The 25689-nt window shown below is 28.2% G+C and overlaps 1 protein-coding gene across 5 annotated transcripts in view; it reads right to left on the reverse strand.

Annotated features, from left to right (window-relative positions):
- Nucleotides 1–21835, reverse strand: part of Cdep (Chondrocyte-derived ezrin-like domain containing protein) — a 102744-nt gene extending 80909 nt beyond the window's left edge. For 2 of the 5 annotated variants that reach the window (XM_016075123.3, XM_016075121.4), the window contains exons 1-6: nucleotides 21033–21835; nucleotides 18805–19007; nucleotides 8783–8887; nucleotides 7491–7615; nucleotides 4167–4264; nucleotides 2200–2323 (exon numbers count right to left, since the gene is read on the reverse strand). In XM_016075123.3, coding sequence (XP_015930609.1) covers nucleotides 2200–2323; nucleotides 4167–4264; nucleotides 7491–7615; nucleotides 8783–8887; nucleotides 18805–18966 — 614 coding nt within the window. In that variant the 5' untranslated portion in view covers nucleotides 18967–19007; nucleotides 21033–21835. Of the gene's footprint in view, nucleotides 1–2199; nucleotides 2324–4166; nucleotides 4265–7490; nucleotides 7616–8782; nucleotides 8888–18804; nucleotides 19008–20943 lie in introns of all 5 variants that reach the window. The other 3 variants (XM_071187725.1, XM_016075122.3, XM_071187726.1) reach the window with 2 other exon arrangements.
- Nucleotides 21836–25689: the final 3854 nt, after the last annotated feature.

A 25689-nucleotide genomic window follows, 5' to 3' on the forward strand; every position in this document is an offset into this window, starting at 1 on the left:
AACCACTGAAACAAGTGTTGTGATTCAAGTAATCTGAAACAATAATGCAGTTAGAGTGATTTTTGTAACAAAGCACATACTAAAATTTCAAAATTGAATACAAGGCTATGATAGTTAATCTAAGTACTTTTTAAAAGAATAGTAAATGTCATATGATGCTTATGTTAGTATTAGGAAAATATTATTTTAAAACTAAATATAGCAGTATTATATTTTATTTATTAATTTAAAACGAAATATAGCAATGGGTTGACTATATTTGAGGGTGCCCCTTGATTCTCGCCAAGTTTTGATCGCGGTTGATCGTCAAGCTGGGCGATGTTGAAACCCAATCGTGATTCTGATTGGTTTAGATTTTAGCATCATTTTTAAATGTTCAACGGTTGTAATTTCAGAGGTCCGTTAGTTCTACGTTGGATACCGGCTGGTAAGGTTACTTTTGAATCTGGTCAATAAGATCAAAGGTATGTGGGCAGTCATAAAAAGGTATTTAAGAAAAAAATGTCACCGCTAGTCCAGTATTACAGACGCCATTTCCGATTCGTATTTCGTCGCATTTATGTGGCGATGGAGGTACACCGATTCTATTCATGATAAATTTATACAGTATCTAACTGTTATTAGATAATTCTGTGCACCTAAATCTGAGAATATTCAAGCTTAATGAAGAAGTGAGTTGTTTTTTTCCTTTTCTTTCTGCGCCTACTCCAATAATTTTTGCTTCGATTCAAAATCCTTTTTATTGGACTTATTAATTTTGCTTATATTGGGTTCATTGCAAGCTTTATTCAATGTTTTGTTGAAATTTTCCAATGTTTTACTGAAATATCATTATGTTTTGGCCGCCATTCCTGTTACCACGGTGTTCCGCGCAAACAGGCATAGCGCCAAACATAAGTCGCCAATTTCGCCAAGGGGCACCCTCAAGTATATTTTTCCCATAGCAATATTATAATTTATTTATGATACACTTGTTTAAAAAAAATATTATACTCCCACCAGCACATGAACAACTATGCAATGTTCCAAAACTGCATTTATGTATTATGTGCATTAGAGAATGTACTTTAACATAAAAGATCAACTTTCATTCAAATACTATATAAAAACTACACCCACACATCTCTAGTCTCACACCCCACTCTTTCCAGATAAGGGTCACATTTTATATTTATTTAGTGAAAACTTTAAAAACAGTTTATATTCAGATTTTTATTTATTTGTTTTTTCATAATAGGTTCCATCAATATTTTTATTTGTATTAAATAGGAAAGCAAAACAATAGTTCATCTCATAACAGAGGTTTTGGGACTATTTCTAAAATTTTTACATATATTAATTCCAGAACTAATATGAAATTTTAAAAAAGATCAAATTTTATTATCTTAAGTCATAAGAGTATATGGCTGCAAAAAATGAAAATTTTACTGAGATTAGTTTTACTTATACATTGAAATATCCAAAAAGAATGGTCAATATAAACCATTCAATTATTTAAAATTTATAATTCAAAATTTAGACTAAACAAGATGTGTTACACATTCTCAAACATAAGTACATGGATGAAAAGGAAACACAATTACCCTGCTAATAGTTTCGACTAAACTGAATAACAAAATGCAAAAAAAAAACTTCAACTTTGATATAAAACAACTCAAAAATCAATGACTACATCAATTAACATTTTCACATCAGAATGTTCTTAAAATATTGCAACATGTGCAGAATTTCACATCGTTTCAACAAATAATTTTTGAGTTATGACAGTGAGAAAGAAGCTTGACAAAAAAAAATAATTTCAAAACAGGGATGATGATGGCAGTAATTTTTTTTTTCTTCTTTTAATATAGAGATATTATAACAAATATGTCAGTAAATTTAAATCAACATCTAAACGTGCAAAGCACTAAAAATCTCACTATAAACTAAACTATATGAGTGGAATTTTCATTACCTTTAAACTTTTTGGCAATACTGGTTACATAATGATAACAAAATAAGACATTCATTCAGAGAATATACGATTTAACGGTAATTATTATTTAACTAAAATATTCAAGACTGTAAGTTGGAAGTGAATACACACCACTCATTAGATTATGAGGTATTAAGAGTTTTCAGATTATTTTGCTGACTGTACAGTATACACAAGAAAAAAAAAATCTTAATTATCATAATTTGAGAATATATTTAACTTACATGTGTTTCTTATGATTTTCCATGATTTTATGTTGAAATTCAGCATCTTGATGAGGAACAAACATAAAGGATGCAACATAAGTGTGATCAGGATAGTCTTCAGATACAAAATCACCACATTCAGCTACAAAAATTATTTAAAATAAATATTTCTAAACTTAAAGAAAATCAAGAAATGAGGAAGCTTTTTTTCTAGGGAAAGTTGCTTTTACTCTTTGTAGTAAATAGTTATATAATTTTTTACATATAAGGGTGCACAACCTGCAGCTTGCCGACTGTTGATAAGCAGTCTGCAAAAACTTTTAAGCACAATAATTTTTCCAAAAAAAAATTTCCACATTTTGAATCACAAATTTGAATTAAGACTTTTGATGTACTCAATTTGCATAGATACTATTGCAAATCTATATTTTTTCTTGATAGTTTTGTCAACAGTTATTGATTGCTGCGAAATTCTGAATAGTTTTTTTAAAAGAAAAAACAATATTTTAATACTTTATTATGATGCGCGAGTTTTGAATTTAAATAATTTTTAAAGGCAGTTATTGTTATGCTTTTGCACGAGATTTTGAAAATCTCCTATTTCACTACGATATTATTACGACACACGTGTTTCAAATCGCACATTTAAATTATCACTTTTTGAAGCACATTGTTTTTATTGATTTCATCATAAATCCAAGTTATTTTCCAATAATTTTTTTAAATAGTTTTTGCAATGCAATCCCAGGTGGTTTTAGAAATTTCGAATTTTTCTTACGACTAGCCAATTTTAAATACCGCATTTAAATAATTACTTGATGGTGTGTTTTATTTATGCTGATTACTTCGTAAATGTAAGCAATTTTTCCTCTATATTTCCAATCTGTTATTTTAACTATGATGTTAATACGACACACAAGTTTCTAATCGCACCTTTAAATAATCACCTTTTTACAATATTTATTTGTGCATATTTCATCCTAAATAAGTTCTTTTTACATCGTTTTTTGGCAATTAGCACCATGCATTTGTATGTGGTATTTAGAATTCCAATATTTCAATACTATGTTATTACAACATTAAAAAAAATTGAAAAGTGGAGCAAAAGGCAAACTTTTTAAATTGCTCACTGTTTGTAATTCTGTTTTAAATTTCTTGCATGATTTTTTTTTAAGAAAAAAAGAAAAAGAAAACCTTTTCCATTTAAAATAAATAATAGCAAAGAAATATTAAATTTTAATATGTATTATAATAGTTTTATTTTAATTTTTTTGCTTAACCCTATAAATTTTATTTTACATATTTAGTTCAAGTTTCTATTACTGATTAAAATCTGTAGGTATTTTTTACACTTTTATTCTGTGAGCATAATAGCTTTTTTGTTAGTGTTTATAGTATCTCTTGCAAGAGTCCATAATATACGTGCAACCCTTCGTTAGTCAACCTGCAGTGCAAGTGGCCCTTCACTCAAAAAGGTTGTGCATCCCTAATTTACAAGAAGACATAATCAATTAAAATCATGACTATTTTTAAGTTAATAAAACTAACAACAGAAAACGGGAAAGTTTCCGAAAATTAAAGATGGAACTTAGAGCTAGCTGATGATTTGAATATTTATAAAAATAACCAATACTAATATAATCAGAGATAGAATGTATTGTTTCAAGAGCAAGAATGGACTACACTGTACTTATCTTGAAAAACATTACATATTCAAGGTGTTATAGCAATGTTCGATAGATGAAGGGGAAAAAAAAGAGAAAAGATTACTTGGTGCTTACTTAAGATGATTAAGACCTTTTGATATGGTCCAAATAAAATATTAGCATTATCATTTGCACTAATATGCAATATAGAATAGATTCAGAAACATTTACAGTAGAAAAACTAAAACTACACACAATTTATATATTTAAAGAAAAATATATGAAAAGAAAACACATAAAACACTTGAAAGGAATTGCATTAGGTATTAAATTACTTACCTTGCACAATGTAAGAGGCCATTAATGCTGCGGTATTGTCATTGCATAGTAAAATTCCTTGAGCTAAATCTCGCTTGATTTGTAAACTGAATAAATACCTAAAATATAATAATAATTTACAATATAATTCTTAATACATTAAATAAACAGCAGATTAATTTATTCACCATTTATTTCAGATTAATATTTCATTTTCAATAATTTAGGAGCATAAATTATTACAAGAGAAAAAATGAACTAAATGCAAAAATTTCTCAATCATAAAAAAAAACTAAGTAGAGAACTTTGGATTGATTACCTTATTTCCTATTCGAAACTAATTCCAAAATCATTCTGGATTTGCAAATAAAATGTTTTGTCTGGCACAAATGAGTACAAAATTATTTTAGAGAAAGAGCTACCTAGAATCTACAACACTGAATAATATTTTGGATGGAAATTATAATTTATTGTTATATATTATAAGTAATGTAATGTTTAAAATGTTAAGTTTGCAATAATTAGTAATCTTTAGTTTCTTCTGAAAATTCTAGTTTTTACAAGTCTTTTTAAAAAGAAGTTGTTTTTTTTTTGTACTTTTAAATATTTATCTCTTAAAATAATCCAACTTTTTTTATTTAATAAATCATTGTGATTAAATATTTTTTTAAATTTTTCACATATAAAATCATTAATTACGATTAACCTACATCATACAAAAGACAAAATATTGATTTTTACATTTTTCAAACTAATTAAAAATCACTAAAGAATTCCTCTTACCTAAAAAATTTTTGCTCCATACTGAAAATTTCAAACTTAAAGACACATCTTGAAGTTAAGATAATGATGGATTTTGGCTTAATTCAGAAATCACGATATGTTAAGGAAAATTTGCATTAATAAAAGAGTATCTGCATTTGTTCGTCTTATAGAGATTGTTAGGGAGATTAATCGGAGTAATTATTTTGTTGTTCAGAGAAAGATAGTTAAAATAAATGGAAATGTTAGTAAGCTTCTTATTTATTAACTTTTTAAAAAAATTTTGAATTTTATTAGTTTTCAAGGTGGGATTAAACTAAAAAAAAACTAAAGAATATAACATCAAGACTTTTCACTTATTTATAGACTTCAAGGCTGCCAATGATAGCATCAAGAGGGATAAACTGCTTTAGAGAATGAATGAGTTCGGTATATCTGTAAAACTTGTTAACCTCACCGGCGCTACACTCAGTAATGTGAGATGCAGGATTAAAATTGAAAACCATCTTTCTAAACACTTTGTAACTGAAAGAGGCTTGCTTACCTACCCTACCCTTGATTCCCTTGCTTACCTACTTTTTAACATTGCTTTGAAGAAATGTATCCGAGATAATGGATTGGATCAAAGAGGCACTCTCTGGAATAGGTCTCCTCAAGTTTTGGTCTGTGCGGATGATATTGATATAATTGGAAGGTCAGAAAGAGATGTCAAAGAGGCTTTTCAAGCTCTCAAAGCTGCTGCCACAAATATGGGCCTTGCTATTAATAAAGATAAGACAAAATTCACAGAATTTTCATCCTCAACTGTAAATTACAGTGCCCCTTTATGACTTTGAAATAATTATAACTTTGAAAGGGTTAACAAACTGAAATACCTTGGCTCTGTTGTTAACGATCAAAACATACTTAGAGCAGAAATCAACAATAGAGTCCAAATGGCTAATAAGTGTTTCTTTGGACTAGGAGACAGTTAAGATCAAATCTTCTCAGCCGAAAAACAAAGTTAAAACTCTATAAGACACTTATACTTCCTGTGCTACTTAATGGAAGTGAAACTTGGACCCTAAATTCAGATTTACAGTGGACACTAGACACCTTTGAAAAAAAGATCCTCAGAGCCATCTTTGGCGCAATTAAAGAAAGGGGATGCTGGCGAACCAGATATAACTTCGAGCTCTACCGACTCTACAAGCAGCCCCAAATTTCCCAAATAATTCGCAGTAATAGGCTGAGATGGCTGGGCTATCTATGGAGAAGCCTTGAAAATAGCGCCATGAGAATAGTCACATATAAGAGCCACGAGGGGTCACGTCCCAGAAGCAGAACCCCTTCGAAGATGGCTCAACGACATCGAAAATTACTTGAAAATCCTAAAGATTAGAAATTGGAAGGGAGTTGCCATGGATAGAAGGCGCTGGCGTTTGTCAGCTGTTGAGGCAGCCAAGGCCTGCTAAGGGCTGTTGTGCTGACAAAGAAGAAGGTGGGATTAAATAAATGTGGGTTAAGGGTGGTGTATAAATCAAGTGCTTTTGTAATAGTAAAGTTTTTTTTAAAAAAAATAATTTTAGGGTTCTATGGGGATAGGGGGAGTGCATAATTTTTTAAAACAGTTTGTGAAGAGTTTGAAAGGGAATCGAAACTTCAGTGATGATATGCAGTTTATGTGAATGATTATGATATTTGAGATTCTTGGATTACAATCATCAATGAAGATAGGACAATTTTTAAAATAGAATTGTTAAAATGGAATACTCTTTAGCTCTCAGACAAGTTTCTATATATTTATATTTTCTGGAATTTTACTACTTTTTTTAAATTTTATGTTTTATAATAATAATGTTTTAATATAAGTCGGCAGCACTGTTTTAGGGAATGCTAAAACAACTGCATGTTATGAAAAATCAAAGAAAAAGGGGTGCAGACACATAGCTGTTGCCCCGGAGACTGATTTGTTATGAACCCATTTCTTGGGGATATTTTTTCATAGCCAATAACTTTTGTCATAATTTTATTAGCACCAGTCACGTTCCATGCCAGTAACGGACTCAAGTAATGCAACCCAATAAAATTTAAATTTTACCTGTATTATATTTTTTAAGACCAAATTACATTTCATAAATGCATTTCACAATGATTTGTAAAATAGCAATTTTTATACAAAAAATTTCTCTACTTCAATTAAATTTAAATAATTTCAAAACAAGTATGCAATCGAAAGTGAATAAAATGCCATTAAAAATTTCTATGTTGTCAAAAAATGTTTAATTAAAAATTTAAGAAAAATAACGCTAATAGGGGAGGGATCAATCTTTAATTATGAGTTTGAGTTTAAAAAAGCAATAAATAAAATGTATTTTAATATGCAAGGCAAAAAATTGCTCATTATTTTTTTAAATCACGCTTCATTTGTTCATGTTTATTAACATTTCATTTCATTTTTATTCATTATATTTCACATTCATTTTTATTAACAATTAACTAATAAAGCAATGCATAATTTATATAACTCTTAAACTAATTGCGTCATTAAAAAATAAAAGTATTGCGTGTAATTATATATAAGATCAACAAAAAGTAAAATACCTGGTATATTCTTCTTCCAATTGAGCAGGGTCAGGTGTATAAAATTTCACACAAAAACACATGATTGGATTAATCATTGACAAGCCCATTTGACGACAAATAGGTTTTTCATAATCTAACCAAAACTGGAAAGAATAATTAAAAGATTTGTAACCTTAAATCAAATCTTGTATAAATTCAAACATATATATAACAATATAAATTGACAAACATATATATAACAATAAGTTAATTTGTATAAAAAATTTCTAAGAATGAGAGGAGTTTAAAAATTTTCTTCTGATTTAAAAATTATAATTTATTTAGAAAAATCATTAATATGCTTTTAAACAAAGTTTCTAAAAATTCAAGTAGAAAACTTTTCAGATCAATATAGTTTAAACAGAAATATTTCAGCATAAAATGATTTAAGCATCTAATTAGATAATCATAAAGTTGTTAGACATTTTTCAATATCTTTTATGACATAGCATCATTCTTATTTTCTTCTACTCGGTATGAATCTTGGGCCACCTCGTTATTTACTCATTTGGAAACCTCCATGCCTTTAACATACTTAATTGCATTCATAAGAAGTGCACCCCCAAGCTCTTAGGTGCATTCATCCCCCCTCAAAAAAAAAATTTGCTAACTTCCCCCCTCGATGTTAGCTTCTTTTATTTATGTACTTAAAAAAAAAACTAATTCTCTCATCTAAATTCCCCCCCCCCCAAACGATTCATTTTATTTAGTGTAAAAATTCTCCCCCAAGCTTAAAGTGGGCGCATCGGCCCCTGTTTATAAGTTCATTTGCTGAAAGTTTTTTACTCCTTACGAATTTTTTATGCTTTGCTTCAGTGATCAAAATTTAACTTTTGAAACTCCTTGAATAAATTTTTTCTGCCTTTTCCTTTACCTAAATTTAACTTTGAATTTAAAATTTTACAAATTTTTTTCCTTTCCTGCACTTAAATTTTCCCCAAAAAGTATATTTTAGTGTCTTACGTAAACATTTCTCAAACATCTCCTCCCCTCTTATCAACAATAATAAGCAAATCATACTTAGATGCATACATATTATTTGAATAACTCCTATGAAAGAATAAATAAGATTAAAAAAAAGAGTGTGATAAATTAAAACTAACACACAAAACAACACAACTTAGCATGTCTCCCAAAAACATTTTCATTTAATGGGCTTGAGACAGTTTATAAAGTTCTAAAGAAAGATGTTGGCAACATAATAGCATCTAAGAAACATAATTTGATTATATATGTATGTACAAATGAAACATTAGCATAATTTTTCATACTTTTGTACCAGTGCAATCGACATATTCCAATCCAAAATAATCTGTTTCTAAGAGATTTAACATCTTGCAAACTTGATCAAATAACACTCTCCCCATGGCTTTAAACTGAAAAATTTATACCAAATAAAAATATATAGTTAGATATTTAATTAATTAATACATAGTTTAGTAGTTAAATTCATAAAAAATAAACTAATAATTCATTAAATAAAAGCATTGCATTAATATTTTGCCTCAGTAATTTATTGATGACAAATTTTTAATCAATTTAATTTACTCATTCAAGTTCAAATATATACTATACTACATACTACAATATACTTGCTTGGCATTTAATGGTTTCAATCAAGGTTTGCATTTTGTCCAGAACAAATGGAAGAAACTAAAGTTGACCAATTAGATCAACTAAAATGACTAGATTAACAGTAACTAATAATGGAATAGATAAAATTTAAAATTAAATTTAATGCAACACAATTTTCAATATATTATTCGCATTGGTGCATAATGAACATTGGCATATTACTAGCGTCAATATATCGTTCTGTAGTATGAGGCTAAGTATGAATAGGTAATAAAATAATTTGCATTAAAAAAGGGAAATATTATTAAAAAAGAAAATTACAAACCTTTTAAAATTAACCGTTATTTTTAAGAAAAAAAAACATATAATTATACCATAAATAAACATGAAATATTCATTCATCCAAATCGCTCAAAGCTGTCAAAATCAGAATTAAATAATTCTAATGTATTCAGATCCAAATTCAAATTACATTTTCTATTTTGTTTTTTTTCATCTGACAGAATAAGTTACAAAGTCAATAATATTTGTATATATGGAATCATTTTTTCTACAATGAGGCAGTATTGAAACCTTGCTAAAATCACAATTTACATTTGTCACAGTTTCGATTCTTACCCCATCCCATGTCTTTACTACCCAATCACACAGATCCACATAAGTCGACTGACAAACTTTTCCCGTCTTAGTGGAAGTATGTAAGTTCTTTAATGTCTTATACCACTTGTCAATACTAACAAGCCTACATTAAGACAGAGGGGTATCAGTCTTCTTGATTTCCAGCGACGCCATCTATGGCCAAGAATTTGAGTTCTGCCACACACATACGTCACAACCAGTTTTACAGGGAGGACGCATTCACAAACCATCCATCCACAGATCATAATTTTGATCTGAACCAGAGCACGATCAATCTTCATTCCAGTACCCCCAGATGTATTAAGTTGTTATAGCAGGGATGAGATTGGCCAAAAGGCAAAAAAGTTGAATTTCCACGCGAGTAAATTTTACGAGTGTGCAATTGTTTAATAATAAATTCCAGACAATTTAAGATAATAAATAACCATGTTTTGAAATAAAATTGTGTACTAATTTATTAATATATGAATGATTACATCGATACTTAACATTTAGTAAAAAGTAAAATTACCAATTGAAAAAATAAAACTAGAAATTATATTTTTCTTTAGTTCACATAAAGGAAACAATTATTACTTGAGAAACTAACTAGTTTAGCAATTAAAATTACTGAGAACATACATTAACAATCCATTTCTTTTAATAAATACTATTATGTGATTTATAACAAATATATCAGTAACATGACTTTTTAAATTATTTAGAAAAGAAAATAAACTTTTACAATTGGAATCACTATGTTTATATTATAATCTAATCTAGCTAGAGCCCTTTGAAACATAACAATAACTGTGAAGTAGAAACACATAGTAGATCCTTAACATACAAAAATTACTATTTTAGTTTGAAAAATTACATGATAATCAGTAACTGGTTACATAATTACTTTTGATTTGATATAAAATTTTGCATTTTAGAGCATAAATAACAGCAATATTATTTTTAAAATTTTGGATTTTGGTGCTGAGTTAATTAACTCGTTTTTCAAAAAAAAATTTAATCACTTTTTAGGTGATTGCTTTTGTTTGCCGTATCTTTATGTTAGATATTTAAAAAAAAAAATTTTTTTAATTTCCTATTGCTACACAATGCTTTGTGTTTCACAAAACAATTTAATATTTTTGGTAAGTCTACATTCTAGTACATGCAGCTCAGCATCAATTGAAAAAATATTTAAGAATTTAGGTCTTGTTCACTCAAAAGTGAAAAATAAACTTGTTATACAGAGGCAGGGCCGGATTTAAGCTTGGTGGGGCCCTAAGCTACTGAAAATGATGGTGACCTTATAAGTTCAATTCCATTTCTGTACACCTAAAGTAAACTGTCATTATTTTTTATTGTTGAGTATTAGCATTATATTATTAAAAAATTTGATAATATAACTTGATTGTTAAATATATTGATCGTGATGAGACTATAATGTAGAACCTTTCTTTTATTTCACATATTTTTCAAATGAGGGAAAAAAGTTAGAACAGAAATACATTTTAAGAACTGAGTAAAAATTTGGCATGCTGGAAGGGCCACTATATATTTAACAGAGCTTTTTTTTAAAATTCATTTTGAATATAATTTATTTGCAATTTTTAATGATTTTTTGCCAATTTTTTTCACAATTGTTTTTCTTTACGTTACATTTTGCTTTGCGGCACAAAATCTATAAGATTTAGAAACATGAAATTTTGAATGTGTGTAGAAAATATGCAAAGAGTTAGAAAGAAAACATGAAAATACAATTTGATTATTAGTTTTATTTTTTTTTATAACCCCCGTTGAACAACCGACTCAATTTTGAGTTAACGACTATCGTAGCCTTGTAATTTTGAACTCAATCCAGAAGACAAGGGAATTGCTTTATCAGTACCCAGATGTATTTATTTGTTATGAGAACTTGGAGAACTTTGTGACCCTGACAGATTTAACATGCACCAGTCACCATTTTATACATGGGTATTCTTCTGCTGGCTGGATTCAAGCTCCTATTCTCACGAACATGAGTCCAACTCCCTATCAACCAGGCTATCCCAGCCAAATTTATTAGTTTATTTAATAACAATCATTGCACAGCTGACCCAATTTCGAGTTTACCACTACTAATATTCAACACCGTAGCCTTGTCATTTTGAACCCAATCCAGCAGTCCCTACAACCTGGATTCGGTGAGGGCCGTTATAATAATACTGTATGTAAAAATAAAAAATAATAAAAAGAACATTTCGTAAGCTGATATTATTTAATTGATGTTTATATTAAAAATATTTCTTCATTATTTTTGCTTTCTTTTTAATTGTTTTAAGTACAATTGTTAAATTTTAGTGCAAGATTGTCATTATTTATGTAAATTTTTGGCTTATATTTTTAAGGATTTTTTAAAGGGTCTATTAAATATCAGAGAGAATAAATATGATACGGGTTTCGGACATCCAGCCAAAATCAGCATTCAACATATCAATGGAACACACTATAGCTTCATATCAATTAGTTTTAGATAATTACAATTGTAGAATAATTATTTTATTATAGAATGAAATGTTTTAAAAGATAAATATCTGTTAATGCTTAATATTTAATCAACGAAAAAACAGAACCATTTTTGAAATCTAACGAATTTATTATTTTTAATTACTGATAAATTTTGTGACAGAAAAAAAATTAAAGCCTGATAGATTTCAAAATTTTAGAAACACCTTCTAGTTTTACTATTCAATCAAATAGGCTTCGATGTCTTTCATCTCGCCTGTCTCATTAGTGATTCAACATATTTCAATTTCATTTTTGTTTCGTTCTTACTTAATATTAATTTTTCTGCGACAGTTAATTTGTATACTTTTTTACTACATTTTTCGAAGAGTTTAAAAATATGACATTAAGGATTTTAACTGAAATGAAATTTGCTTTTTCTGCATGCATCTTTTATTACGTCATCATCACACCAATACGAAGCTGTCTGCTCTAAATAGTGCTATATAAAATGAGATAGCAGAACAAACGTTTTTAGTTATTTAAATTCATATTCAAAAGTATTAGTTAATTGTTTTTTGAATTGACAATTTAGTAATTTTTTTAGATATTCTTAAGTGCCATTTAAAACTGCTGCATATCACATGAAAGCAAGAAATATATCATTTGTAAAATTTTAAGGTAAAATGAAAGGGAATTCTGATCCTCAGATACAGATATTAAATAGTCTGAAAATCGAATGAAGGGGCAAAAAGAACTTTTTTACCTTTTAAACTAAAAAAATTTTTATTTATAAATAATTTATTAATACTGAAATTGCTTGAAAGATGATATGTTCCCTTCTAATGACAACGAAGTTTTTTGTATTATCAGTTATTTATTTATGTTTTTTTAATTTATTTTTTATTTGTTTTTATTTTATTAAATTACATGCACACGTTTAAAATTAAAACAAAGTTGTCAAAATGTCATAAATAGTTTCGATTTAAAATTTTAAGAAGTTGTTTCGACTTTGATTTAAAAATTTAAAAGCCATATTAACTTTAAACACATAATAACAACAAAAATCAAGGAATTAAAAATAGAAACAAGTATGATCAATAAACAATAAAATCATTAGCTAACTAAATAAAAGAAATTTTCTGTACGAATATTACAAAATAAACATATTTCATATTTAAGGGAAACATGAAAAATTTGGTCATACAGGAGGTTTGAACAATTATTTTTTTTTCTTTTCCTTTTTCTTACTTAAGCATTTGTTTCGGTCATGATCACTCGATTTCAATGCTCTATCAAGCAAAATCACATGTTGTTTCTGTCTATTAGCAGTAAGTATAATTAAAATATAATAACATCTGTTACCTCACTTTCATCCATAATAGACCAAATCAAGAATTTTGGCAGCTTGGTCTGTCAAAAATCATAAAATATTAAAAAAGAACTAAATAAATAAATAAAAAAGATAGATTTCTCTCCATATAGTTCAAATTACTGAATCAATCTTACTATTCATTTTAACAATGTTGCTTCAAATTTCTTACTTTTCATTAGTAAATAACTATTAGATTTGATGTTTCTTTAAACAAAATTATCACAATTTTTAGACACTTATATATTGCTTTGTTGGTTCTTTAAATACTCATCCATCAGAATAAAGTGGGTCAAGTCAAATTACCTTTTAGTAAGGAGGTTTGACAGAGCTCTTTAGCCCTTAAAAAATTATTTTTATAAAACATATTTTTTAATTTTACTAAGTTTCTAATTCAAGTAAAAAATATTGATGTAAACAGGGGGCAAATATTATAAGCTATTAAATAATTAATAATTTGAAATTTATTACGCTTAAAAATGTATAAATAAAAAACGGTGCAAACCTTCCATGTTTTCCCTAACCACAACCAAAGTTGATTTAATAAAAACATTTTCTTACCTCCAAAAGAGAAAAATTTATCTATTCTTAAATATCCTACGAAAATTTGGATTTAGAAGTTTGTAGTTCACGGGATCATGTACCATTAATTTGGAAAATAAAATAAAATCCATTACAACAATTAAGTAAATTAAACAATTACGCTAGTTGAAACATTTAAGATAGTTAAAAGAAGAAAAAGCTTCTATAATAAATTAGAAAAAATAACTAAATTTTGTAAAAAAGAAAAATTAGAATTGAAGGAGGATCACTTTAACGACAATGTGAGCAAAAGAAATCTCAAGACAGGGTGTCCCCAAAGAAATACTAACAAGACTCTCTCCTTATTTACAGCCCTAGAAATTTGTTGTTCCAAGCAATTTATGATCAGAAATCAGACAAAACTGTGTTTCTGTGGATATCTGATATTTCTGTGGATATCTGTGATAAGTAAGGACAAAAGAGTCATAGGCAATTTAAAGAAGCTAAAATTATTTTCCCTCCGTGTAAAGTGAGACAGCTATTTAACAACTCCGTGGGTGGCAGGTACTAAAGCGGGTATATTTTCACCAGTCAAAAGACCGTTTTATTCCTCTTTTGGTTAGAAAAGTGAAGAGTAACAATTATTCTATGTTTGTAAATACTTCGATTAGATTTAGATTTTAGAAAAGAGGGGGGAAAGTAGGATCTGGGGGCCCTGGTCATCTCGGGGGCCCCAAGCTACAGCTTATTTAGCTTATACGTAAATCCGGCCTTGTACAGAGGGCATCAAAACTATTATTTTATAATCACATGCTTTGGGGAATGAAGGAGTTAAAATGGGAATAAATAAAAATTGGTTTTAAACATAATGCAAAAAGTGATGTGTTTTTTTAAGATGATTGTTTTCGTATTTTTATTTCGATAATTAGACAAATTAACAGATAAGATAAATAGCAATTTAACACATATTTATTTATAATTTCTTAATATTCACAACAGATTATGATTTTCTACACCAAAATTTCAGGGTTTGGAAAGTAATGTTAAACAAAAAAAAAAGGTGTAATGTTAAAAATGATTAAAAAACATAATTTAATTGTAAACTTTCATTTTATATGTACAGTAGAGAACCAATTATCCGGGATGCTCGGGACAATCGCTATCCCGGATATCTGAATTTCCCGGTTTTCTGGATCGACCAAAAAGTGTCGTTAATCGATGTTTTATCGAACCCGAAGTACAAGGAAAAAGTGTAATGCATAAAGTAAGAGAAAAAAGAAAGGTACTCCTAACTTTAAAAAGAAAAAAAAATGGTAGAAATATAACATTTAAAAGAATAAAAAATTTGCAAGTTTAGACAAGAAAATAAAGTTTAAAAAATACAAAATTCTCATATTTATTTTTTAAAAATAATTAAAATTCCGAAATTAAATAATATAAACAAAACCAATGATTAAATAACGCAATATATTTCATACCTAATTATACGGGGGAAACGATAAAATAAAAAGAAAACTTATTAATCTAAATAAAAACACTTGAAAATTATCGAACCGAAACGATAGTTAAAAAAGGCACCAGCATAAATATTAAAACCCGAAACAAGGCAAGATCAACGGAATTCAAAAAAAAAAAAAAACTGATGATAAAATTTATGAATAAAAAGAATTAATTTATTGAGTGTCGCGAAAAGAAAAAAAATCAAACGTATTGGAATCAGAAAAACAAAACTGCAATCTGCTTCATAAAATAATCCTATGTTTAAATTAATGAACAATTCTCCTTTTATTTTATTTTTTTTGTTGATAAAAACAAGATTTTTAATTACAGCAGATGTGATTCCACACCAAGAAAAACTTGCAATTGATACCGCACTTCCAAAGAATGAGAATTTATTCAAAAGAAAAAGATTTTATTTTTATTAGTCGATGTCAAATAAATATATTTTTCTCTTTTCTTTATCTGTTCACTGATATGCATGCAATGCATTTTCCCCACTCCCCTCGTAAATCAAGCAGAAAACGAAATCAGCATGCCACACCCTTGAGTTTGATTGACGGCCTAAAGGAAAAAATAAAACATTCCTCCCTTCCCTGCCATCAAGGTCACGGAGGAAATGACGTTTCTCTGGGTAAACAGGGGGAAAAAATTTCCCCTTCCTTACATTTTCCTCTACTCAACTTCAAGGATGAGTCTAATTTCCGCTTTTTTCGTCCTAGTTTAAAATGGCGGGAAAATCGAACAAAGTTTTTCCCGGTTATCTGGATACCGGATAAATGGTTCTCTACTGTACTTTTTTTTTTACAATTCTAATAATAATTTTTTACACCAAAATTTTAGGTCTTTGAAAATTGTCAATAACTATGCCAAAAATGGATTTTTGACCTGAAGGGTAAAACCTTGGTTAAAATCGGATAAAAGCAGCAATTGTCAAAAACTTGTCAATCTGGAAAGTAGGAATAGAAATTATAAGTGCTTGTATGCAGAAGTATTAACTATATCAATATTAACATGAACTGTGTCATCAAATCATCACTTTACCCACTATATTACAATTTGTATCTAGGGGATTTTAAAAGCATAACTGAGATTTAATACTTCATAGTTATTACATCAAATGCATCTTCTCCAATCATGAGTCTTTTTCTTGTGCACTTTTAGGATACACATTTAAGTTTGTGACACAATATCATTATGAAAATGTAAGTCAATAACTTTTTAATTCATTGCTTCACTACAACATGCAGTGGCGCTAACGTACTTAAGGACGTCTTTATGGAAAGTAAAATCCAAAACTTATTGTTCATGCATAAGTTTTTTGAATTGATAATTATGTATTGGAACAAATAACTTATTTTTAATATATTTTCACAATTAAAATCATTTATCTAACTGTTATACTTAAATTATGTAACATTTTAGAAAAAATATGCATTCCGCATACTTAAGGACAACAAAATAAATATTTCTTAATCGTTAATAAAATTAATAACAATGTAAAAAATGTAACAAAAAATAAAGATTTGGAGCTAGTATTTAGTCAGTAAGCCTTTTGGGGCAATTACTGCTTCACATCTACGAGGCATCGAATCTACTAATCTTTGATATCGCTCAGGAGGTATAGCTGCCCAGCCTTCTTCGACACACTTCCATAAATCACCTAAATTTTTTGGTTTTTGCTATTTCACATATTTATCCACAGCATCTCGAAAGGGTTGAGATCTGGTGATTGGGAAGGCCACTGCAAAACCTTAATTTTCTTGCTTGACAAGAAGGCCTTCGCAGTTTTGCTCATGTGTTTTGGATCATTATCGGCTTGCATGATTGGTTTTCTTGAGCGAAGTTTCCTGTAATAAGGCAGAAAAACAGTCTTGATAATGTCCACATACACATGCTGATCCATGATGCCTTCGATTTTGTGAATTGGACCACATCCTGAACGTGTAATGGCAACCTGCTCAATCACCAAGTCAATCCACCTTTTACAGTTGATTTTGTACACCGTACATTAAATTCTTCACCGACTCGACGCCTCACATAACTTTTGCCATCTGAGCCCATTCTGTTGAACTTCGATTCGTCTGTAAATATAACTCGATTCCAGCCAGCCGATGTCCAGTTTCGGTGTCTTTTTGCAAAAGCTAATCGAGCTGCTATATTCTTCTTTGACATCAACGGTTTTTTCCTACATAAGCCAAAACTCATTTAAAAGCCGTTTGATGGTATTATGGCTTACGTGCTTGCCTGTTAATTCAGCGAATTCTTTTCTGATGTCCGGGGCGGTTTTGTGACGATCAGCTTCAGAAATTCGATGAATAATTCGATCTTCTCGTTCGGTAGTTTTGCGAGGACGTGGTTTTCGGGATGCTTTTTCAATACTTTTGGTCACTTGAATAGATTTCAATACTGGGAAAACTGCTGTTTTTGATAATTTTAACTGCCCACCAATTTCTCTAAAGCTTAAACCTTCTTTTCTCAGAGTATCCCTTCGACATCTCTGTTCATTGCTAACATTTTTACCTTTACTCATAATAATGTTGAATTTTGTACTAAAAAAATTTAGAAAAATATTAATATAATGTTTTAAAGCATCAGCCAAAGATAATGTAGTAAATTACACTTACATTGATCGATAAATTGATTGTAATCATTCAGTAACTCATGATTAGACAAACTGTCCTTAAGTATAAGAAATTTAACAAAATGTATTTTCTAAATAAACTTTTATGAAACACTTGTGAACACGAATGAATTATTTGAGGATTGAAGTTCAACTAAGGTAGAATTCGTCATTATAGATATCTTGATCGAAACATAATATAATGATCCAATATAATGACGCATTTATTTTGAAAACACGGTCCTTAAGTACGTGAGCGCCACTGTATCATAAATCTCTAATAATTTGAAAGCAATACGATAGACAAATGATATTTATTTTATACAGTTCTTTTGATATTTTTCCAATTTCCATATTCAGAAGATTTACAAATGTCATATATGTTATTAGTTAGAGTATCTCGATTTTTCAATTTGCACGATTCAGATTAGCAGGGCAGGGTTTTTAAACTTTGCTAAAAGTTAAACAATTTCAATTTCTTATGTATATTTTGCCTTCGACCTAATGTAAAATTGGAACATGCTTTCCAACAAAGCGGAGGGAAAAATTTTGAGCGTTTTTCATAGGCAATCAGATTAAAAAACATTTGATACATTTGTTTATACCTGAATGTTAAAAGAAGCACAAGAATCATCAAGGAAATGAACTTGAACTGGAAGCCTTTTACCAACATTTCTGTTTTCAGGTGACGATGGAATTGGATACATGCCACTGGGACTGCTGTGAGAGTGGGGAAGGGAAGCCCCACCACCACCATGAAAGGACATTTCAAATATTTTTCAAAACTTCATGATGTTGCATTTTAAACCTGAAGCAATTTAAAAAAATTAATAGTATAGTTATAAACAAGAAAATTAGTGTATGCCATGCCTACTATGCAACATACAAAATATTAATGCATTTGATTTTTTTTAATTTGAACTCAAACTGAAACATCAAAATATTCAAATTCACCAAAATGCAATTTACAAAAAATAGGCAAAATTAAAAAAAAAAAAAAAAAACATAATAAAAATTCAATTTAATTTTAATTGCAAATTTGACCAGGGTTGGATTCAACAAATTTTCAATTCAAGCAAAATTTGATTTTCAGGGATGATTTTAACTTCATGTAAAAATACTTGAAATTCTAGCACGAAAAAAGACCAGGCGTACTTTTATTGATTGTAGTCTGTTTCTGCTTTTAAAAAAAAAAAAAATTTAATTTCATAAAAGAAAAAATTACATATTTCTTTTCAAGTCCATTTCACGAAATTTTAATACTTACATATTTAAGAAATAATTAAATAAATTTCTAAAAATGATGAGTTGTTTTATTTAAGAAATAAAAGTAATAATCCATAAAATTAAGAGATTTCATTCCTTGGAACAGATTTGGATCATTCTTAAATAATAGAAACAGATAGAAATAGCTTCAGGAAAATAATATAAAAATTTTTAGTGTTATTAGCGTTTAATTATCTATGGAAACATTGAATTTAAATGCTATAATGCTTTCTGAACCATATGTATGCTAGTAACAAAATTGAACTTTTTTTTCTTCTTTTTATCCATTAAATTAATATTGTTTATATGTATCACAATGTTCGATTTTAAGAATGGGTATATACTAAATTACAATTTTTGAGCCTGTTAAAAATTCATTAAAATTCCCATTATTCTTTTATGATTCTTCATGGAATACAATTGTTTCACTATACTTATGCAATTGTTGTTAATCCAAAATTTTGCTTAAGCACCCTAATGTTATTTGCTCTTATTTTACATATAAGTAACAATCATAAATGCAATTGACTTTTCAGTGATAATTGTTTTATCCTTCCCTTAGAAGTCAGACCTTCGATTTCTCAATCCAGAAATTATCAGAATAAATTTGATTAGATAGTTTCGCTTTAATGTGAAGAAAAAAAATTTTCAATTTGTAATTTCTTTTTTAAAAAAATTTTTCATACATAGAAAATTATTTCTATCCCATTAAATGAATCAATTTTAGATAATTGTTGATAATTTTTATAAACAAAAATTACAATTTAAGAAAAAAATGTTTTTTATCTAATAAATGTTATTAATAGCAACATAGTTGAATAAAATAAATCTTAATATTACGGGGGAATATTCCTGCTTTTTAATAAAAATGAAAAATCCCTCATTCTTTCCCATGCAAGTCCTAATCACAGTAAAAAAAAATTTTTAATAACCTGAAATCTATGGCTTAGAGCCTCTAAAACCCTAATGACAAATACCTTGCCAATCCTACATTAATTCCTGACAATCACAATGAATTTTTCCTAGTTTTAAATAATATTTGTGAACCAGATTAAATTTAATGAGAAATGACTGAAACAATAAGAAATCAGTTATAATAAGAAAAAATACACACATAAATAATACACAAAATACACAATAAAATAACCAGAAGCTTTCTAAGTTAGACTGTTACAATTTGCATATAATATTAAAACGTGCTAACCTTATTCTCATTTTGTTATATTTGATATATAACTTGCTGGTACAAGCATTTCAAAGCAAGTGTTACTTTTCTAAAATAATCAAAAATATAACAGAAAACAAATTTACATAGGTGGTGCAAAATATATTATCCATAGTAATTTAGAACCTACTTTGTTATAAAATATATAATGGCTAGGAAAATAATTTTGATAAGAGGGGAAACAATCCAAAATAATTAATCTATTGCAAAAGTAAAAGATCTTAAATAAAACAATTTTTTGTTACAAAATTACTTTGTAAGAAACCTGAACTAGAAGTTTTTCAACGATTTCTCCTGGGTGAAACTCATGATAATATTCAATAATTCATTAAGCTCGCTCACCTAAATGAAGTTTTCTTGCAAAACTTACGACACTCACACTTTAGAAACATTATGCTAACTCATTAGAGACGAATGTAATTTAAAAATCAAAAGTGACAATATCAAAGCCATGTATCACACATTAATTATAATTTCTAATACTTTAATATAGCATGCGTTTGTTGATATCTTTTTCACAAACTTTAAAAGATTGCAAACATCACTTTAAAAAAAGCAACAAGTGAAGATCTTGATTTTCGAACATGAAATAATTTACGGATTCATTTCTCTCCTCGGCAAACACTTCCACAGATGTACATTTAACTTAGGGATAACGAAACGCAAATTCAAGAGCGACTACTTTCGGTTTAAATAACATCAAAACATCATTCTATCAGTACCATCGAGAATCAGCACCCTCTATAAAAAGAACAGTGTTCAGTCACAGATATTCGCATTTGATAACTGTTACCAAAGTACTAGGGACTGCAGAAAAAAGGCGGGATCCTGTACAATGCATATGGGACACAGGCACGTAGCGTCACAAACTTTAGGTACAATCAATTGGGTGATAAACTCCATAATGAATTATTCTTACAGCATTTGGTTAATGCGAATTCGATAGAAATCGAATTAAAAAGATGATTAAACAGGCGAGTTTTCGGGAGGAGAATATATTACACCAATCAGGGCTTAAGTCTTCTTCGACGGTGTTTGGTTGGTACTTTATTTCCGTCACATTCGAGTTGTACAATGAGCTATCGGCGACTGTCTAAAAAGCATCTCTGGATGGTGTTTAGTACACTACAAGCTCCATACCGTCTGTACTTCCGGGTTACTGTTTCTGGTGTATTTTAAAATCATTTGGCTCACATTGCGTTTTGAGATTTTTTCAAACGTGGTATTTGATTACTTATTACTTGTGTTTACAATGCTAAAGGTGCTGACACTAACGTAAGATGGTGCACAGCTTGTAACTAGAACAAACAGTAAAAAACAAATGGAAAGAGGCCAAATCAGGACTGCCAAAAAAAGGGAGTTTTTCAAAATCTGGCAGCCCTGTCACCTTTTTTTTAACAATGGATGGTGTTTTCTACACTAGGGAACGTTGCAAGCTCTGTAATGCCTAAATTTCCGGGTTACTGTTTCCGTTGTATTTTAAAGCCATTTGGCATCATTGTGTTTTGAGATTCTTGCAAACAATGTATTTGATTACTTATTACTAGTGTTTACAATGCTAACAATACTAGTGTTTACAATGCTAAAAGTGTTAACACTAACGTAAAATGGTGCACAGCTCGCAACAAGAACAAACAGTAATAAACTTATGGAAAGAGGCCATATCAAGACTGCCAAAAAAGCGAGTTATTCAAAATCTAGCAACCATGTCACCTTTTTTAACAATATATCTCTAAAAAACTAAAACAAATTTTCACTTCAAACTCACCAGAATTACATATTAACATTAATATCTTATGAAATATGACAGATTTGAGCTCAGAAATTATCTAATTTATTTCTTTTATTGAAAGCAAAATTATCCGTTTGAAAACATCGCCTATCAGAATAACATGTAGTAAGCAGCTGCAAACTTTTTAACCGGAACGAGAGTAGGCGCCGAGCTCGAGATCGTTTACATTTCTATTGAAAACACCATCCATATATCTATTAATAACTCAAACAAATTTTCACTTCAAACTCACCAGAATTACTTAATAACAATAACATCTTATGAAATGCTGCAGATTTGAGCTCAGAAATTATCTAATTTACTTCTTTTATTGAAAACAAAATAATCCATTTGAAAATATCGTCTCTCAGAATAAGCTGTTGAAAGCAGTTGCAAAAATTCTAACCGGAACTTGAGCAGGTATTGAGCTCTAGATTGTTATTGTTTACATTTATATTGAAAACACCATCTCTAAGGAAAATCATAAGACAATAGGAGATCGCAACGCTGGAATACGCCCAGGAGCTCTAAACTGGTAACCATCGAACGAGCTAGGGATAGAAAAATGGCGTAATTTTGACTTCCCGTTTTACTCCTAGGGAAAACCTGTAACCTAGAGCTTTCGAACGGATTTTGCTAACTGGCTGCGATCTTCACCGTTCCTCCCATCTATCAGATGTCTTTCACCTAACAATTTGCTAGTAAAAGCGATTCGAATGTTCAAATAGGATGCGTGTAACGCTGGGATTAAATTAGATTTCCGATTTCAAAGATATTTTTTATCCAGATATTTTACGATTTTTTTATAATCATTTACCTAGATATTTTATTAATATATTTCAGACGTAATTTTTCTCTCACAAATTTATTATTTCGTGTAATAAATCGATTAAATAATTTGTTTCTTGCAGAACTTATAATAAAATCTACAATAATCTTGCACAACTTTAAATAAAACGAGAAAATTTCTTTATTCCAAATTTTTATGTATTCTTAACCAAAATACGTTTAGTATAATTATTGCCGTGTTTTTAGTAACTTTTATTTTAACTACGTTGTAATATTTTCAAATCATTTGGAGAAAAAAATGCATCATAGATTAAAGAAAACCTCGTTTTTTAGTAAAATTTTGCAATTTTTTCTTTAAAAAAAATTGGTGAATTATAGCTGAGATTAGTACATAATAAATAGATTAGATTACTATAACTAAATCTATAATATATAACTAAATCTATAATATATAACTAAATCTATAATATATAACTAAATATGTAATAATAATATAAATAATAATTACTATAAATTGCATACTTATTTTTCATCCGCTGAACTTCTATTAGAGATTTGCTTCTATTAGAGATTTGAAGGAACGGAAGATTTTTCGATATAATCGTTGTAGAATTATTATAAAATTGCAGATAAATTTAGATGCATAATTAAGAAACCTTTTTATTATTTTTTTATTTTTCTGTTCATCTTTGAAAATGCGAAATTTCCCCTTTTATTTTCTAAGACAAAAAGATATTTTTACTTTTATATCCATAATACCATATCTGTGATACCATGTCTATAATACCATATATATTTGACAACTTATTTCTTGAAAAATTTTGTATTATTTTAGGAATAAAATTGGTTAAGATTAAGATTAAAAAATTTCTAAAATCACATTTTTTAAATTTTTTTTTGTTAGAAATAGCATTAAAAAAGTAATAGAATAGGAAAAATGTTTTAGTTATTTCTCAGTCTTCTGTTTCACATTTGACCTTTTTAGAATACTTACTCTTTAATAAATTGATAAACAAATTTTAGGGTGAAAAAAAACTTAAGCATAAATTTCTTTTCTGTTTTGAGATTCTCCATTGAATATCAGCTAAATTATTCTAAAGATATTCAGTTATATTCATTTATTATTATTAAACTATAATTATTTGTTTTTATTGAAATAATACTTCAGATTATCTTAATGTATGCGATTAATTCTACTTCAAAAAGATTTTAACGAATTTATGCGACGAGTAAAAAAAGAGAATTTCTTTTGAATTACTTTTTATAATTCATTTGTATACAGAATGGTAAATTATAAGAAAAAATATCCTGCGCCAATCAGAAAAATAATTGAAAGAATTTTGTTATTGAAAATGTGTGCAATGAAAACTAATTGATATTTGCATCGTGTTAAACTACTAACACGAATTTGTAATAAAGTAATATCACGAATAATCCTTATGACTAGACCGACAGAAATGAAATTGTGTAACTAAAAGTTCTAACTCCTAAAAGTTCTGACAAAGCTTTTACGACTTGGCATCCTTGTCTTCTGAGTTAGATTCAATATAAGAGCGTAATAAAATGTCCAGAATATTAAGAAAGGAAACTTTTTCAATAAAATTGTTTTTGAATTATTACAAAAATGCTGATAAATTTAGATGCATAGTAAAGAAACCTTTTTTTTATTATTTATTTCCTTAATTTTACTACCCCTTTAATTTTTTCAATTCTAAATATTCCAAGAAAAAATTATTTGTATTTCCGGTCTTATAACTATAATATCGAATTATACTCGAAATTTTTTTTTAAAATTATGTAATATTTTAAGAATAAAATTTGTTAAAATGAACATTAAAAAACTTCTAAAATCACGTTGTTTTAAAAAATTTTTTAGAAATTGTTCTAAAAAAATGCTTGACTGAAGAAAACTTTTAGTTATATCTTAAACTGCTGTTTGACATTTGAACTTTTGAAAATATTTATTGTTAGTATTACAAATTTTAGGGAGAAAAAAAATCAAGCATAATTTTTTTCTCTGTTTTGACATTTTTTTCACTATTAGCTAGGTATTAATAACTAGCTAAGTATTATTAATTTTTAAGTATTAACTAATATATTCTGTTTTATTCATTGATCATTATTATACTAGTGTTTTTTTGGTATTATTCAAATAATATTTTAAGTTATCCTGATTGATGCAATTAATTCTAATTCAAAAAGTATTTTCCAAATTTATGAGACACTTGAAAGAAATATTTTTCCGAATGACTTTTTCATAATTTACCTGCATACACAATGGTGAATGATAAGGCAAAAAATAAAATCCAGTATCAAATATAAAAACAATTAAGGATATTTTGAAATTGAAAATTTGTTTAATTGAAAGTATTGAAAATATTTGTAATGAATTAAACTTCAAACATGAATTTGTGATATAAAAATAAATCACGAATTTCC

Source organism: Parasteatoda tepidariorum, chromosome 11, assembly GCF_982258835.1.
Source record: "Parasteatoda tepidariorum strain Cologne lab strain chromosome 11, Ptep-v5.0, whole genome shotgun sequence".
NCBI lineage: Eukaryota > Metazoa > Arthropoda > Arachnida > Araneae > Theridiidae > Parasteatoda > Parasteatoda tepidariorum.